Source organism: Gymnogyps californianus, chromosome 2 (genome assembly GCF_018139145.2).
Source record: "Gymnogyps californianus isolate 813 chromosome 2, ASM1813914v2, whole genome shotgun sequence".
Taxonomy (NCBI): Eukaryota; Metazoa; Chordata; class Aves; order Accipitriformes; family Cathartidae; genus Gymnogyps; species Gymnogyps californianus.
The window spans coordinates 89,766,932-89,786,038 of record NC_059472.1 but is presented as its reverse complement, the minus strand read 5'-3'; the positions used below and the strand labels follow the sequence as shown (position 1 = coordinate 89,786,038).

At 36.8% G+C, this 19,107-nt stretch overlaps 1 protein-coding gene across 1 annotated transcript in view; it reads left to right on the top strand.

Moving 5' to 3' along the window:
* DROSHA (drosha ribonuclease III) overlaps nucleotides 1–19,107 on the top strand; it is a 72,825-nt gene that overhangs the window by 13,361 nt on the left and 40,357 nt on the right. Inside the window, exons 7-14 of the mRNA XM_050891971.1 lie at nucleotides 77–157; nucleotides 2,231–2,317; nucleotides 2,425–2,511; nucleotides 5,674–5,745; nucleotides 7,312–7,393; nucleotides 8,697–8,771; nucleotides 12,193–12,362; nucleotides 17,025–17,149. Coding sequence (XP_050747928.1) covers nucleotides 77–157; nucleotides 2,231–2,317; nucleotides 2,425–2,511; nucleotides 5,674–5,745; nucleotides 7,312–7,393; nucleotides 8,697–8,771; nucleotides 12,193–12,362; nucleotides 17,025–17,149 — 779 coding nt within the window. The remainder of the gene's footprint in view (nucleotides 1–76; nucleotides 158–2,230; nucleotides 2,318–2,424; nucleotides 2,512–5,673; nucleotides 5,746–7,311; nucleotides 7,394–8,696; nucleotides 8,772–12,192; nucleotides 12,363–17,024; nucleotides 17,150–19,107) is intronic.

Here is a 19,107-nt window from a genome sequence, read left to right as displayed (position 1 = left end):
CTCCAGGCATTAAAACCAACATACCCTTCCAAAACCGTTTTTCAATAAAAACATAATCATATTTTGTTTTTGACAGATGAATGATGGACCTTTGTGCAAGTGCAGTGCTAAAGCCCGACGAACGGGAATAAGACATGGCATTTATCCTGGCGAAGAGGTAAGTAATTCTAAGAATTGCAATTATGAATACAAACTTGCTGCTGTAAACTCATACTTCGGTTGATTTGAGTTTTTTTTTTCCATGATTTACAGGCTGAGTAAAAACTCCTGTGCGACTTTAAATCACTTAGTTGTGTAACCTCATATTTCAAATGCAATGCTGGTAATGAAATCCACCTGAAAACTATGGAAAACTTTTGCCTGCATTTGTTTAGTTCTAGGGGTTTTTTTTTAAGTTTCTGAAACACAATTACATTAATAAAAAAGAACTTGTGGTCAAAGATCTACCATCTTCAAATGAATGAGTATGTTATGAGGGCCCTCTCTGTGAAGGGATTGCTTTAAGAGTAAAAGGAAAAGTAAATAAAATAGTAATTCTGCTACTGACAGGAGCAGGAAGCTTGTCAGGAGGTGTTCTTGCCTTAGCACTAGAGCAAGTCTGCACTGCAAACTGTCAAACAGTTTATTAAGTTCTTTATGAATACGTGATTAGAAAAAATGACTCCATCAGCTTCCTGAAACACATTTCAGAATGGTAGTACCTTTCTTTTTGAAAAATGTTGTTGAAATAGTGTTTGGTTATTTTCCTTAAAAATATTCATTTATACAGAATGTGCTTCGTGATCAGTGTTGTTTCTGGAAATAAAAACAGTGCTTGGATGACCTCAAGCTTTTTTATTCTAAAAAGCTTTGTTCTCGTGAAAGAATTGGAGAACATTAATATGTAGGTTTTACAATTTACCTTTGTAATTTTTCTTGAAGAATTTTATTTTTCAATATGCCTTTTTACATATATTTACTGAAACATTCTTTTATTTCTCTGCAGTTAAGGATTTATGAATGTTTCTGTGAATTACTCCATTTCAGAAAAATGACTTTGGTCTGAAGCTTACTATATATCGCTCCAGTTCAGGATCAATTCCTCCCCACATCGTCTCTAGCATTTTTCTTGCAGAGGAGGAGGGAGAAAATTTAGGAGAAAACTGATATATAAAACTTGCTGCACGACGGCAGCTGCTCCTTGGAGCAAGGCCAGCTGGGAATTTGAGGTTTCAGAAAATCTCCTAGGATATACTAGTTTTTACAGTGTCCTGTAGATAAAACTGCCTGGCTTTAAACTAGCTGGTTTGTAACTGTCGTTGCAGCAGTGAGAAGCTTAATTTGGGGCTGAACAGCCAGAGTAATTACCCTACTTACTGGATGGGTTTTGCAAAGTGCACAGAGCTGCGTAGTGGTGTAGCTATCTTGCCATCGCAATCAGGCCAACTTTTGTAATGCTGTTTAGAGTAGTACCCTGCTCGCTGCAGTGATTTTTTTTTTTTTTTTTTTTTTTCCATGCAGACAGATGTATTCCAAACAGGCTTGTGGCAGCCTTTGAACTGCAGCAAATTGGATGCAGGGCAGACGAGAAACTGGTTTTGTCTGACTATTGAGGATTTTTAGGTCTTTAAACAGGACTGCTTCAGAACAAACTGGAAGAAAACATGAATCCCAGGCGTCTGGTGTTGCATCAGAGTGCATGGAGGGCTGGCTGCCTTTGAACGTCACAGGCAGGCATTACAACCTGGCAGACAGAGCAGGGTTACCAGAGCTGCCTCTGTGGTGACAGACTAATTCCTTCTCTTCAGGCCCCAGATTTGCCCCAAGCAGATGAGCTGATACCTGTCTATCCTGATAACATACTTTGAGATCTTCTCGTGTGAGGTCCAGTTTCCTGTTTGTAAGCTTTTAAAATCAGTTTCCTGAAACAAATTTATACAAAAGAGGAAATTAGTCTGGTATGTAAACAACTGCTGTGTATAAGAAAGATGGAGCATCAAATGGAAAATGAAAAAACTACAGCAATGTTTTTCACCTTTTTTCCTTTTGAATAGCTTTAAAAGTATTTCTGGAAGTGAAAATGTAGATAAGGCCACAGTTTCCCTCTTCCCAGAATGCTTAATTATGACTACCTGCTTTTATTTAATTTTTCCTAGTGCATATTTCATGGCTATTAGAAATGCTTTATTCTCCCTTTTAATCTAAATTTGCCTTGACTCTGCACATAATTCTACTTATCTCTTTCTTTAAGCCCATTAAACCATGTCGCCCCATGACCAACAATGCTGGAAGACTATACCACTATCGAATTACTGTGTCGCCTCCCACAAACTTCTTAGTAAGTACTTTATAAATAATTCTAACTAGGACTCTAATTTTATTTTCAGTGATGGAAGTAGTACTGCTTCTTGCTTACTCCATGGTGGTTTTGTTTGCTTTTTTAAGACAGACAGACCTACTGTTATTGAGTATGATGACCATGAATATATCTTTGAAGGGTTCTCAATGTTTGCACATGCCCCACTAACAAACGTAAGTACGTTCATTACTACATGCATGGGGTTTGTTTGGAATGTAAGCTCTTTCTGCCCTGAAGTAGAACTTCTCTAAACCAATGATACATATTGTAACACATACATGTAACAAGATGTTACAAACATCTTGCCAGCATTGGGGACAGGGGAAAGACATTTGTGCTAATGAGTCTCAGGTTTTGTCCTGACTAATTGTGGTAAGCATTGTCTTCAAACTGTGACTGAGACTGTGATGTGCATCAAAGTAATGTTTTTACATGTTCCACAGTTTGGAAGTGAAATAAAGCATGGAATAACTTGTTAAAACTGTTAATTGGATTTAAACTGGATGGGGAGGTTTATTAAGTTGGAAAAGTTTAAAAAACAGCAACAACAACAAAATAATGTTTTCCCTTTAAGCGACAAATGGACTTTTTTCAGAGATCCACTGTAAAGGGATGTCGCTCTTCTAAAAATTTACCTAGATGTATCCACCACTTTCTAACATCTGTTAAGATTCTTCAGGAACTAAGCAAGTTATGATTTTTATTAAAAGTGGTAGGTATTTAAAGGCAATTAATTTTATGCTTTGAAAGCAAATATAAGAAGAAAAGGACATGATTGGTACCTTACTGCCCTGCTTTTCCGATATAAGCCAACTTAGCCATATCTGAATGAAAAATATGCAAATACTTAATTTCTGTACACTTGAAGATTTTTTGGTGTCTTGATATTTCAAGAACTGTTTTTTCAAATGCTCTAGTGTTTGTTTGTTTCCTTGGTTTTATACCTATTACTAGCTACACCACCAATGCCAAAACCCAGTATAAGAATGGTTATCAGTACAGGACTAGGATGTAAGAATACTGGAACTGAGAGGCACTGAGAAGAAAGTATTTTTTTCCTTACAGTTTGCTTGCATAATATATATGACAACACTTTACTTTTGGTGAGCAGGGGAAGGGACTCTTGTTGACAAGAAGTCAGTGAGAGAGGGGAGTTCAGCCTGTGGTGTGGCAGCGTGAAGCACTCCTGCCCAGTAGCATTAACTCGGCCTTGGGGTTCAAGGCAGATTTGTCCCAAGGTTTTACATTTTCACTTTGCAAACAAGCAAAAAGGAACAGTTTTGTTTTACTCGCATTAAAAGGATAAAGAAACCACCTTATCTTTATAATTTTTGTGTCTACTGCATGACAGGAAGGCAGAGAGTTACGGAAATCTTTAATATACAGAGAACAAGGAAAACTCTTCTTGTCTGACATGAGTAGTTAGTGAAGACATTGAGCTTTTTCTTACTGTAAAGTGCATGTGTGTCGTGGTTTAACCCCAGCCAGCAACTAAGCACCACACAGCCACTATACCAGCTAAGAAGAAAATTAACTCTATCCCAGCCGAAACCAGGCCACTGTATTTTTTCTCATTCCAAATAGGGGAAGTGATCAGCACCAAATGATTACTTTTTTACAGAGTTGAATACAAAGCAACACTGTATTGTCAGTTCCTGTTACTAACAGGTATAAAGCCCTTTGGAAGGACTCTCTTGAGATGATTTTTGGCAACATAAAAACTGCTGTTTGAGAGACATTTTGGAACATATTTAATAAAAGGGAGGTGGCAAAGGGTAGCAAAAATAGAGATCTGAACACCAACATCTTTGAATGAACCAAATTTCTGTAATTTGAAGTCTTAGCTTTGCATACTGTTAGAAGTCTTACTACTGTTATTACTATTAGTAATAATTGAGCAGGTCGGATATTAGGGAAGATGGTTAGTACAGTCATAAAAGAAATTATAATTTTCTTAATATAACTACCAAAACAATTTTACAGTACCAACCACATGTTCCTTTGCTATGTATTTGCTTGTGTACGTGGAACTCTAATTCACAGAGATTTTGGTCATGGTCACTTCTCTGAAGCATTCATTTTCTATGCAATACAAAGAAAAATACCCCAGGCTACTGAGTTTCTGAATCAGAATATCTTCTTCTGGTTGAACTTGCATGTTAGAAAGTAAGCAAACACTCCCTGTATTTTTATTTTTTTTAAAAAAAGCCCTGCTGATTTAAATGTGACAGGTCTTCCTCTCCTCAGATTCTAAATGGGACATTTGACTTCCAAGGTTTTTTATTTTTGTATTCGCATTTAATATTGTATCAAATTGTAGGAAATGTGGTTTTTTGTTTGGTTGTTTGGTGTAGCTCCTTAGTTTATCATGCAGATAACAACAGATTTTTGTAGACAAAATAGTCAAATGTTTGACAGTGGGCTGCAAGAAGATGCAAGCAGAATATTGCACCTCTGCTAAGTCCATTGATTTCAGTGCCACCCCAGCACCGTTCAGATATTTGTTTGTGTGCTTATCAATGCAAAATAACCTTGGGTTGCCTCACTTTCACAGACCATTGAATTGTTCTAAGATTCTTTTATGCTTACAGGGCCACTGAATAGTAAAACGTGCTAAGAGCTGTAGATGTGTAGGGTAGGATTAGGCATTTCTGTAGTCTTTTAGAAATTTAGCTTTTTTGCTTTAAAAAAAAAAATCCCATTTAAAAAGCCAAACAAACCAACACCTTCAGCAGTCCATGGACTTCGCAAACAAAGGAACCTTTTTTCAAAGGTGAAAAAAAGGAATTAGATGTTTGTCTTACTAGTTAGTTGAGTGAACTTCTGAGAATATTTATTGGATGAAATTAGTATAGACCTATAAATTTATCCTGAAGTTCTTACATTGTGTTGCTATGACTTAAAGCCATATTTTAAGACAATATAGCTAACAGAATTGGCAGTGTGCTAAAAACACCTTGCCTTCAGGTCACTGTATCAATCTGACATGTTGTGTCACCAACAATAAATTCACTTCTAAATATACAAGTGAGAGAAGATACGGGCTTATTGAGCTTTGCTTTTTCTTCTAAACAAAATTTTTTCTCCAGTAGATGGCATTATTTAATCTTCCTTTACCATCCCTCCTGTCAGCCCTGTGTTATTACAGAGATAGAGGTTAGAACTGTTACTCCTCTTGCACATGCTTGTGTTCCTGTCTTTGCATGATCCCCCAAAGCAGCTGTTTTAGTAAGTGCCCTTTTCAGCAGACAGTAATACCTTTGCATACAAAATTGTATTAAGTATACAGTTGATGCTGTATAGTTTTTCATGCTGAATTTCTATCTTCCTTCCAGATTCCTCTATGTAAAGTAATCAGATTTAACATTGACTATACAATTCATTTCATTGAGGAGATGATGCCTGAGGTAAGAAGGATAATTAGTCAAAAAGTTAGAGTGGGTTATGAGTTGTTGATATGCTTCATGGATTAAACTCTTCAGAATCCCATCTCATGAAGTCTCTAAGAGACAGGCTGTGTTCTGAACGAATGACTGAAAAGAAAGTTTCACTCACAGGTACTAGCATAAATCCATCTACTTAGGCTATCATATATTAAAATCAAATAGTAAGAAGTGCTTATATCCATAGCTTCTTTTCATTTTAAGTCATATACAATATACGTCAGGTACTCTTATCTGTAAGCTGAGTTAGGCATTATCCTCCTTTTACAGATACAAAAATAAGGGTCTGTGCTGGTTTGCCAGGACCACATAAGTCAGTGGCAGAGCTGAAACTTAATCATGAGTTTGAAGCTCTGAAGATTGCTTATCAGTACTTAATATAAGCTGTTGCCAAAACAAATTTCCGTTGGATACAAACAAAGCACATTCAGTTCATAATTTTTTTTTTTTATTACAAATTAATCCCTGGTGAAGCCAGTCTGTGAAGTCAGTTGTTGCGGTAGAACAGCACGTGTAGGTACAGAAACACCCCTGCATATTAACTACAAAGTTCATAAGGCATATTAACTACAAAGATCAGTGTTTAATTTAGTCACATACATTTACATTTTTCTTTCTAGTTATCTCTCTTTTTGTTGCTCAACAGCATCTAAATATATGCAAGAACCCTGAAACTCCTCAGCAAGATTAATGTGATCAAAGCAGTTCGCTTCTTGTTACTGAATCTGCTGTGTTGTCTCCAAATTTTGTTCTAAAACAACAAATGGCCACCAAGCAAAATAGGGAATTTGACTTCTTTTGGACTCCTGGTCAATTGGCTACAGCACTATTTGCAGACTGTCTTTACTAACGTGTTCTTGCGAAAGAGATTGTGTTGTTGGGTTTGAAATTTATGGCTGGTATCGTACACACACAATTTATATCAACCTGGCCTGATTTTGTTCATTAAGGAAGGCTTTTTAAGTTCCTTCATTTCTGAATGAAAGTTATTTGCTTTGGAGGAGCTGCTTCCCCACTTGATGAGAAGAATCTCTTTTTTTTTTTTTTTTTTTGGTTTTTTTTCCTATCCTTTCCAGTTGGCTTTGTGTTGTACTGATATGTTGCTATGGAAGTGATCATGATATCACAGATTTATAAACTTTTAATACAAACATGTAGGAAAAAGTGAATTACAAAAAAGATCCTTCTCAGAAATATGTCATCTGCTTAGCTTACTCAGGTGAAAGGGTTTTAGTGCATGGCGAATTATTGCAGATTCATAATTTCTGCCTGTAGTGCTGATTTGGACATTGACTAAAGAGTCTTCATTACAATGCTTTCTTGACAATGCTTTCTGAAGAGATCACTGTGTTATGTTACAGTAGATGGTTACAGATACATCAATACTGTTTCCAAAGCCCAGTGTCTAGCATTTGGCAAATATGAAGACACTGTTTTTTTTATTGTTTTATTTAAATATACGTGAGTAGCATTATTTGTATTACAGTACTATATAATTATAATTCTGGTTTATTTTTTTTCTTTCCCCAGAATTTTTGTGTGAGAGGTCTTGAGCTGTTCTCTTCATATCTATTTAAAGATATTTTGGAGCTCTATGACTGGAATCTTAAAGGTAACTTTTAGGGAAAAAAACCCATACAAAACCCCAATTAATTGCAGCTTTTGTAAGTAGGACTCTATTTTGTTATGTTCTTTGGTTTAAAAAGAAAAAAGTGGGGAGGGACCTCAAGAGAACAAAGTCGAATGCTGGTTTACGTGAGAGGGACAAACTTCCACTTTGTTATTCAAGAAGATGAAATATATTAGAGTTCATTAGTGTGGGCTGTAGCAATTAAAATGCGCAAACTTGGCGCTGTATTCTTGCAGATAAACTAAATTTCTTCCTTAATCCGAAACAGTTCTTTTTAATCAAACAGTAAATATTATTGTACGTTTAATATTGCACAGTATCATGTGCATGGTATTTTGGAAGCCAAGGTGTCAGGTAAACTATTCTCTCTGTTTTTACAAGCTAACAAACAAGTTACTCGTACAGTATTTCTCTACAGTCAACTTACAAAGCAGTGTCATACAGACAGCCGTAGAGGGATAACATATCATTATAGCTGAATTTTTTTGACTTGACAAGATGAAAATGTATGTTTCCCTGAAGACTGCGACAAAGGAGAATTTCAGAGATGATCCTTCCCTTGGTCTAAAAGAAGACTGAGAATACCAAGGGAATTTCATTTCAGAACCTGTAGGTGTGTTTTGGTGTCTTGACTTTGTCTATGGAGGTGCGCTCTGCACTTATTGCAGTTAAACAGAGGAGCATACAAGTTTCATAGATTTTGTGTAGCCTTCTTTGGTTTGATACTAAATGTATTCTGATATCAATGTTATCTTTCATATCACTGGTTCTGATTGTTCTTTCTTTTTTAACACCAGATACTTACTGGTTTTGTTTTTATTTTCATACAAAGCTTTGGATGATGAAATAGGAAACAAAAAACCCCACAAAATAGCATCGTGGAAATTTCCTTGTTATCTTTGTTATTGTAACCAAAAACCACCCCACTAACTGGGAGGGATTCATAAACTAGTGCTTTTATCTGTAAGGTTTACGTGAATTAACTATATAAAACAATTTTTTTCTGTATCACTGTTTTAAATAAAACTACTGTGGTTTTTTAGATTCTTTTTATTTTTAAGTTATTGTAGCTTTCTTTGAAATTGTCCATGTGAAAGCTTTCACTAGAAGTTGTTACTCTGTTCCTCTCTGCTGTGTATTTTGTTACTTTTCTGATTGAAACTTGGGCCCTATCAAATGTAATCACTGCTCATTGATTTCCTCTGCGACAGGGTTGCCTTCTTTTTTTCTTCTTTTACAAATACGTTGCTGTTCATAAATTTTCCGTATTTTTTTCATGTTTAAGGTCCTTCACTTGAAAATGATTCTATTTGCTGCCCTAGATTTCACTTCATGCCGCGATTTGTGAGATTTCTTCCAGGTAATGTTATTATGTAGCTTTGTTATTATGTTATGTTACCTGGTATATGTTATTATGTAGCTGTATGGAAATTAGATCTAAAAAACCCAACAAACTCCACAAAAACCACCCCCCCCCAAAAAAAACCCACAAAAAAACTTACTGCAAGTCAAGTGGTTCAGTCAGTGTAGCGATCTGGTGCTTCCATCTGAAGTCTTTAGTGCTTGCTGGCAGTGTGGACGGTATACTGAGAACTGGGATTCAGATGGGCAGGCCACGTCTTGCCTCCAGCTTTTGTCTCTGTCGTGGTGATTTTAGGCAGTGCTGGGTCATCCTTGTCCTGCCCTACGATGGAGCTGTGGCATTTGAGGAGTGCTATTACCTAATCTCGGATGTGAAACTGAACTTAATGTCCCCTCTGCTCTTCAGGATACCGTGTGATTGTATTGAAATTCTTGATGTGCAGTTTTGAGGGTCAGCATGATTGGCACCCCGAGCACATGTTGTTCTGATTGTTTCTTTCTTTATCTTAATGCAAGCTTAGACCTTGCAGCAAACGGTGAAAGACAGAAAAACACCATTCCAGTGCAATTCAACCCTAGCCTGCCAGCCAAGGACAAGCTTCAGTGTGGAGCGTTACGCTCATTTTGAGTGAACAGCTTACGCAGGCATTTAACACATCCTAAGATACTAGGACGGACTTTCAGTTAATATAAATGTCATGGCTCCATTGAAAATGTGTCCTGCTGAGATCCTGCCAGTGATTGCTCCAGAAGGGTTGTATGGACAGGAGGATGCATTTCAGCTGCTGGGCTGAGGATGCAGATGAGACATGGAACAATCTTCATCAAGAGGGCTGTGGCCTGGAGGTGCTCTCTGCTCTGGGCTTTGAAACTTAGTTGGGATATTAATTATAGCTGTAGCTAAATGAGGTTTGGCTCGTTACTGTGGAGAGTACTGATGGCTAGATGACTACGTTTCTAATTGTTGTTCCTTCCTGGATACACAACACTGTTCAATCAGAAGCAGAGCTCTGAGGCTTGCTAGCAAACATTGATTTGGTTCTGCTGAAGCAATTTACAAAATAAGCCATCAAGCCACATGTGGCTGATTAACTTGACCTCATCACAAAATGAGAACAAGTTTGACCTGCCTGGTTTGTGTAGCTTGAGGGTGTTTTTCTGTTAGTTTGGGGGTTTTATATTCTGATATGTTTTATTTTAGTTTAGAAGTCAGCTCTTTCTGCACTGTTGGATTGTTTACTGATAGGGAGAGATAAGTCTCTATAACATGTATTCCTGTGTGCTTCCTCCTTAAGGTTCCCAGCCTTCTAACTCTTTTTAAAAATGTCATTTTCCTGATATTTCTGCATATGTAATTGCCTTTTGGCATCTTTATGACAGATTTTTTTTTTTTAATCAAGTTTGCATTTTTTATTGATTATTTTCTGAGATGTCCTTGGAGATTTTTAATTGCCAGAGAGTGGGAATCTATTTCCTTCAGATATGTTTGCAGAACATTATATATGTGTCTATTCAAAGAAGATATATTGGTGTAACAGATCTCCACACATCCATCAACTGTCTCTTCAATGATAGAAATGAATTACTGATTTCCCATCCCCTCTACTTTTCTTTCTTTCTTATTTTTCTAACATGGTCTAAAAATATGAGGTTTGGGATATCAGATTTTCTATGTGGATTACTTAGAGACAGGCCTTGGGTAGCTCTGAGCTTTGAGCTAATCATACCGGGTTTCCTGAGTGCCAGAGATGCATAGCATGCGGAATAGTTTCTGTATTGTATTCATTGTGATAGATTTTTATGATGATAACTATATTAAGAGAGTAAAAGACTAGAAAAAAACTTTTGAGGTCCCAAGTACTGCATGTTCTGACCCAGGAAAGGTCAGGTCTCTTAACTACTGTCTACCACAGCTATCTATAGCAGCCTATACCCTTCCTGTACATGGTCTTCAGTGAGTAAGGCTACACTTTTTACTTAGTGATTGTTGGACATGGGATACCTCTTGCGTAACAGTATAATCTAGTTGTTGACAAAGACAGGAGTCTTGTAAACTGAGTCCCCCTTTAATTTGAAGGAAAACTTTGCACATTTAAAAATCTGCCCCTGTAGCTATTTTAGAAGTATGTTCTGTTTCCAGTGAGGTTTTGGGTGTATTTTCCCCCATTTAAGATTCCCTCTTGGAGTTTGAATGAGGGTAATTGTTCTAAGAGGCCAAGTTATATCATTCCCTTTCATCTTTTCTGTACCATAGTGCTGTAATCCCAGCTGAAGTAAGAGGAGTGCTTGTTCCCTCGCACGTCTTGTACAGGACATCATCTTACGCAACACTGCTGTTATGCAGGAGTTCTGCGAGGCTTTTCCTGTGTGCCTGGGATCACATTCCTTGTGCTGTGGCATCATCCACCATGTTGCTCTAAGGCTTTACTTCTGTTTTTTCTCCATTCCTTTTTTTGTGTGTGTAGTGATAGAGAGAATGTATTCAGTGACAGGACTAGATTGTTCCTGCTCCCTGGGGAAGGGAAATCAATGTTGGTGCTCTGTGGGGATGAAACTTGAAGATGCTTCCATACCTACAGATTAACACCCTGTTGTTGAAGGAGAGCCTTGGAGAGATGTGTGTCAAACTTAAAGCACTGTAGTAACATGTCTATCTTTTTGCTTATATGAGTGGACATACTGAATTTGAATGGTCAGTGTCTTCTGAGTGGTGGTCTGTCAGGACCGTCACTCGTCTTTCCTGTTAGCATCTTCACATCTGTAACTGGCTACCTGGAGCCAGTCAGATGTTTGTTATACTGTCTTCCTTTGTTACAAGCAGCCTTTGCTGTGCATGTTTGCTTGGGTCTCAGAAGTATTTAGTAGTTTTCACATGCCCTTGATTCATTTAGTGACAGAAGACAGCATGAGGCTCTTTAGTCTTCATTACTGCAGGTACAGCATGTAAGCACTACAGATGAGTTTAAAATGCGAGGATAACTTGCTACATTCATCCAGAAGTATCCTGTAAAATTTTGAGTGTTCTTTAAAAAAGCTGCATAAATGCCTAAAGGCTTTTTAACTACCATTGTAAAAAGAATGATAAAAGTATGAAAAGGAAGATATAACTGGACAACGTAACTGATTGTTCTGCCTACTCATTTTAAGTTTTTTCAGGCAAGTTAGAAACTTCAGCTTTACAGTATGATGAAACTGTTACTCTTGCTACCATTACCGTTAGTGCTTCCAGTTTAGCAAAGTGTTTGTGCATGTGCAGTATTCATCAATAAAACATTTGCCTTCATATTTGTCAAGTTGCTTAAGCATTTTGCATTTTATTTTGCTCATCCAAATATTTTATGTGTTCTGCATATTTTCTCTTTTGCTCATGCTTTAGGAGTATCTGAAATGTGTTTTATTTATTTATTTATGTTTTTAAGATGGAGGAAAAGAAGTACTCTCAATGCATCAGATTCTTCTCTACTTGTTACGATGCAATAAAGCTCTGGTGCCTGAAGAGGAGATTGCCAACATGCTTCAGTGGGAAGAACTAGAATGGCAGAAATATGCAGAAGAATGCAAAGGGATGATTGTTACCAGCCCTGGCATGGTAGAGCAAATAATTCAGATTTATGAACAACCCAATGACACGTACATGTCTTATTTCAGAGAGTTTGCTACAGGCCGAATTGGAAAGGGAAAAGATGACCAGTAACAGTTGCAGATTGCTATAGGAATAGTTCATTGACTTGTTCTAACCCTGGGAAGAATTGCACCCTCTGCTGCTCTACTGAAGGGCAGATTTCCAGATGAGCACTGTTTCAATGTGTGTGTTAAAAGGAATGGCTATATTTTATGTATGTGAAACTGTAGTTTGCTCCTCTGCTTTCTTATTTTCTCAGACAGTCTTTATGTGCATGATCTCATTCTCTTTTCTCTGGCACAGGACCAGAGAATTAGTAACTATTTGCTGTTTTCTTTCATCTTCCTCTTTTGACCCCCTAGCTCTATTTAAAGTGCTCTATGCAGATTCTGCCCTGAATATGGAAAAGGTGTTTTCTGCCTGTGTGTTTTTTTCCCACATTGTTTCTATGTTGTCTTACTCACACTGAGGAATTTTGTGTACATTAATGAATGCATCCATTAATTTTCAGTGCCAAGCTTGAAACCCCTATGGCCTTATTATTTTTGGAACAATTAGTATTTTAAAGCATATGTTCTCTGAACACAGCTCCTTTCAACTGCAGTGTTTATGTGAATTTAGCCCATTTTTCTGACTCTCACACTTAAGCGATGTGGGTCACAAGAATAGATGATGTCCACTAAAAGCTGCAGGGTTCTGTTTGTGTGGTTTGGTCAGTATCGCAAAGTTGTGTCTCAGTATTAGAGGCATGTTTTGGACCTAATATTTTAGACTGCCATGCAGCTTTCTCAGTTGTAATGCCTTCCTTTCTCTGACTTCATTTTCCTCCTTTGCTCATAGCTCAACTTCTTAGCTTCTGCAGAAAAAGTGTGACTTGGTATCATGCCTAACGGGAAATTTAGTTTGCTAACTGAAAAACCTTTCTCCAAACTGCAGCCAGGGTGACTGTCTACATATATTTTTAAAGTTCATATTTTTAAGTATGGCAGCATTACGTTTAGTAAAATACTTTATAAGCTAATCATAACTTGGGCAGGATAATTTATTTTTCCCTTAATTTAATTCTGAGTGTTTTCATTCTGGCTAAAACTTTCTAAACCAAAAGGAAAATAAGATCATCTGTGGGAACATGAAATACAGAATACATGTGAACTCTCACTATGGAAAGTTCTACCTGAGCTGGTTAAAACAGTGCTAAACCCGAATCTCATAATAGAAATTGTTAGACAACCTTACCTGTTTAACTTAACATTGCCTGTGGTTTCTGTGATACGAGGTACATGCTAGTGCAGAAGTCATCAGCATCTGAATGGCATACGCTGACATAACTTGAGTGGTTTTGCTGAAGATATGCTGATTTCAGCTAGCTGAAAACTTGCTTTTTTGTTTAGCATGAAGGAATGCATATATGTTCTTTCCTTGTGTCACTCAACTGTAAATGTCTGTATTCGCAAGGCAGTGCAGTTTGTGAGTGGTACTGTTAATTTTGAGATTTTGTGTGATTTTTACTGACAAATTTTGCATTCTACAAGACAATGTTTTTAGAGATGCGTGTGGACATCAAAATATGTAAGCATAAAAGAAATCTGCAGCACTTTGAAACATTGTCATGTTATAATGCCATCATTAGAACACGTTTTTTCTCTCAAGAAGATTGCAGTGACTTTATTCTTAGTCTGTGGATTTTTTCTGTTCATTGCAGCATATTCTATTGAGTATGAAAGTAAGCGAAAAACAGAGTATGAAAGTATTTTCTATGCATTTTACAATGTTAGAAGATAAAACAGTTCTGTTACAGAGACAATGTGAAACTGTTTTTGAAAATGACAGCTCTTCGATTCAATTTTATCCACTTGACACAACAAAGTAAAACCACTAAATTTTATTTTGCTACTTTCCTCCACAACATCACTTCAGAAATAATAATTCGTCTTGTGAGCAGATCTAGGTTTTATATTTGTATTTTATTTTTTTTAAAAGTGAGGTGTGTGTATATATGCATGACAGAGAAGGGAAAAATTTTGATTAGGCATATAAATCTCATTTACTTAACTAACAATAGTTCACCATTATTTAAAACCATTTAATTTATTCATGGCGTTTCATTAGTTCAGTGAAACTTTGTGTTGGAATAGATTTAAAGGTTCACAAATTTTAATCCTCTTTAATACTTCACTCTTTCTTTCTAAAATATTAGTGCTTTTCTCACTAGTACAAATATACATGTATTAACATACTTTTGTAATACATCTGCATACAATCTCATCATGTCTTCTAAAATCAGCACAGCCTTGATTGATGAGGTTTGGAGTAGGAAACAAAGATAATGGGCCTCTGTTCTGTTAGAATTTCTTTGGTTTTGATGAGATTTTGAAAGCAAGGTTGTGATTATTAGATGGTCTCTCACAGCACTTTTAAAAGAACACGGGGATAAAAATCTGGAATAACAACATCTAATTTGCTTGTGTCCTGTCTGCTGGTGCGCAGTTTATACTCTGTGTTTCTGTATGGTGCTGTTTGTTCATTTAACCTTCAGAAACAGCACCAGAGAGGAAGCTAGTGTTCACTGTGCTGAAGCAAAAAAGCATAGCCTAGCTACGCCCCTCTCATAACTGTCAGTGAAGGAACAATTGTGATTAAGTCTCAAACAAGGAGTTCTTTTGTCCTGGTTGTTATCAGGCATCTGTGAACAGCTGTGTAACTGAGTGACAAAACTCAAAGGCAGTGGCATATAAATAAAGAGAAAGAGTCTGGTTTTGGGTGATCCCGAGGCCACGCTTTTCACACAGACCCTGCTGTGGGCATGTTGAAAGCTCTCCTCCCTTTCACACTTTTGAGGATCAGACTACTTCTATTTAAGTGTCTAAAATGTGAAACATTTGAATAGGAAAATATTGTCTGTAATTTTTTTAAATATATTGATTATAACTGGTGTATTGAGTATAATTATTGTTTCATATTCTGTTAATCATATTTTGCCACCTTGGTTCTCAGAGGACTTGTGTAGCAAGGCTGCTTTTTTGAGGGGGGTGGGGATGGGAGAAGTTCCTCATTTTTAATGTTAAGAGAGGGGAGAACCAATGAACAACTTTTGTGAAGATAAAACTTTTCAAATTGGCTTTGTGCAAACCGCACAAAACCAGATAAACTTAAATTTCAGGACTTTAAGTTCTGGTTTAGAGAACAACATTCTGCCTGCTACAAATCCTCCCTATGTTTTTCATTAGATTTTATTGTCCTAATCCCTTTTTGTTGGAGGTGCTGTGGGGAAAACCTTTTCTGTTCTTTTTTCTTCTCTTTTCTTTTCTTTTTTTTTTTTTTTTTTTAAACCTGACAGTGTGAGCTAACTAACTTAAAATTTTTTATTTTTCTCTTTTTTTTTGGCTGGGGAGATGTAACTTTATGTTCAGTCATCATGTCCAAAGGGAAGCTGATAAGTATTTTTCCCTTGGAAAATGTTTCTCTATCTGAATGTCAAAGTTTTAAGTAAGTTTTTCTTTTTCTAGAATAGATTGGAAATGTGGCCACCTGATGAGGCTTACCTTTATTTATAGAATTGGCTTTGCTTGTCCATGCAGAAAATGATTCCTGTGAACAGTTCTACCAAGGTGGTTTGAAGGGTGAAAGCTTTGTTCTTGACGCAGTTTTTATTGTTTTGTGAAGAGAATGGTGGGAGCTGTTTCTGTAACTCTGAAACTCATCTTTGAGAAATTCACAATACTAAATTAGAAGTTTTGAGATGCAAGTAACTAGAAGTAATGCCCTTTTTCTGAAACCTTAGACAAGCAGAAAATACTGGCCTCATCCAGCTGATTGCAAAGTGGGGAGTAAGCAGGCATATAACAAAGCAGCTTGCCAAGTAACGGAGAAAATGTTTACTTGGAGACAAACTGTGCACCTTCAGATGAGTTTTTAAATATGTTAGATAAGTGATCGAGAGCTCTGTAAGCAGCATGTCTTCTACAGTGATGTGCAATTACTCATTTTCTGCATTTTTAGAGGTGAAGCGAAAGTTGCCTCCTTCTACGCTGTCCTTTTTAACTATAAAAAGAACTTCTGTTTTGAAGTGTAAAAAGGACAAAAGTCTCCTCATTATACAAGACTGTATTCCTCATTGTACACATCAGCCTAGGAGCCTTTTCTAAGAGTAGCATGACAGATTTTTTTAATGCTGTTTAGTCAGTGTGATTGAATGGATCTAATAATGGCTTCACTTGGTTTGGGAAATCAGGAACAGAACTAAAATTAGAGAGGTAACCTGATCTTAGCGAACTACTCAGGCATGTGGGAGCTTGGATGCCAGAATGCTAATCCTGATTTTATTTCCAGTGTGATGTTCGATCAAAGAAAGTTGCTTTAAGTTCTTGGAAATAATCAAACTGTAAATTTCCTGACTTGTAAAATTAAAATAAAAAGACTTCTTTTTTTTGCTGTGAGAGCTAAGTCAATTAACTCTGTTTCAGTCATTGTCATTGCCAAATATTTATTATAATATTAATGATTAGTTTTATGTGTATTTTAATAAGCTTGGAATATTGCTGCTTCATGGTCCCTGGATAGTGTGGGCTAGAAGCAATAAATTTTCCATGGAGCTGTTGTCAATTAGGTATATTTTGTTTTTTCTCCTAGAAACCCAGCTCAGTTCGTATTGATCAACTGGACCGTGAACAGTTCAATCCTGATGTAATTACTTTCCCCATTATTGTCCACTTTGGGATACGACCTGCTCAACTCAGTTATGCTGGAGATCCTCAGTAAGATGCTTTTCCTTCCATCTTTCATTCAGAAACTCATTACTGTTGTCATTTGTGGCTTAAATAGGGCTTGTTTATGTGCTTAATTGAGTCCGATATAAAGCTTAGTGCTTATGACATTAGACACAAGCTCTTGTAAATTAGAAAATATAAGGTATAACTTCTTTTTTCTGGCATAATTCAGGATCTGCTGAAGTAAATGTGCATGCATGTGCAGTATGAAATTTCTCAACCTGAGAACAGCTCTTCTAGGTCAGACCAAAGGTTCCTCAAGCTCCATGTTATTTCTCTGAGAGGCCAGTTGCTGGTTTTTAGAGAGAGAATAGTGTAACAGGAAGGCAGAGGGGAAGAAATACCCAGGCTTCCAAAGGTCTGTAGCATATGGTCTTCTGAGCTAGAGGATGTATTTAGATCATTTTGTTTAACAGCCCTGAATGGACCTTCCTTCTCTAAATTTTTCAGATCACAGTTTGAATCTTTTTATGCTACTGACAGGGAGAAGATTCCAGGTAATCACTTCCCCAGTAACGCTGTGCCTCATATGAAAAAGGACTGACTTTTGTTTCAGAGCTGCTACTTGATCGTTTAATTGGATGGTCTTCAGGTCTTACATCTAATAATGAAGAATATAGCCATTTTCTGTTTGCTTTCTTCATGACATTTATGTTTCTTGCACCCTGCCATATGCTGCTTAGTTGTCCCTTTCTATGCCTTGAAGGATCAAGTCTACGTACTGTTTCCTAGCTTGGAAGTTGTTGCGTCCATGCTACTTTTCTCTGTACCTTTTATATCTAGTGCAGGAGTGGAGAGGGAATCAGAACTTCAGGCAGAGCAAGAAATACTGTTTCGCTGTGGATTCGTGTAGTGGCATAAAAGTGATTGCTGGATTTTGTTCACAATTCTTTTCTTAATTTCTGACAATTTCAGGGAACTCTTCCAATGATCTGGAGATCTGTTTTCTGAATGATGACAGACAGTATAGAGCCCATCTCTTGTGCATTTATAGTTAAGGTTGTCTCTTTCCTAATGCATTTTCCTCCAGTATCTTGTAAGGACATTGAATTTCACCTGCAATTTTGAGGCCCAAACATTCATATGTGCATGTATGACAGACATATTCTTCTACAACTACTTGCTGAGAGTTTTAGATTTAATATGGTGGGAAGTGGGAAGAGTGAGTGCTTATCCAGATAATAACATATTTTCTTTTGGCTTTGAGCATGACTTTCAATCCTCCTCATCTTTTATTTTTCTTATCTGTAAAAAGAAAATAATTAGACCAAAGAATATAAGAACGACCTCTATTTTGATGGTGAGTTTCTTAATATTTGTAAAGTTCTAGTACCTTGCATTGAAAACAGTATAAAGATACAGAAATTATTCTTCCCACACTTTTTTTTTTCTAACTTTCTTTAAAATTTCCATGGCTTCCCCCCCAACCCGCCCCCGCCCCGCCCGCTGCTTACAGGATTTAGGCGTGCTTCTTTTTATCAAAGGAACAAATCAGTTTTTGTGAAAGACCTGTGCGGTGCCATCATAAATCTCAGGCTTAACTCTGGTGTATGTGTGAAATAGGTAATGCCCAGAAAAGATTTTTCTCTAGTGTCTTTTCTTTGAGGTTCTAATACAGAATTTTTATTATTGTAATCTGATTATTAATTTTCAAACTTAACAGCAATAACAGAGCTTGTTCCACCCATATTAATACTAGTAGTAAAACATATATTGTAGATCATAGTTTCAGGTTCTTGCTTTTGGGTTGAAACCTCCTCATGACACTTGTTTGTTTTCTGGTTGGTTGATTTGTTCACTAACTCATTTTTCTTCTTTGAATGGGGATTTGTCAGAAATAGACGTGCTATTCTGCAGATTGCAGAAATACAGAGAACAGAGCGTAAGAAAAATCTATGGATTGACAAGTTCAGATGTGTTTATAGACTCAAAAAATATCAACATCT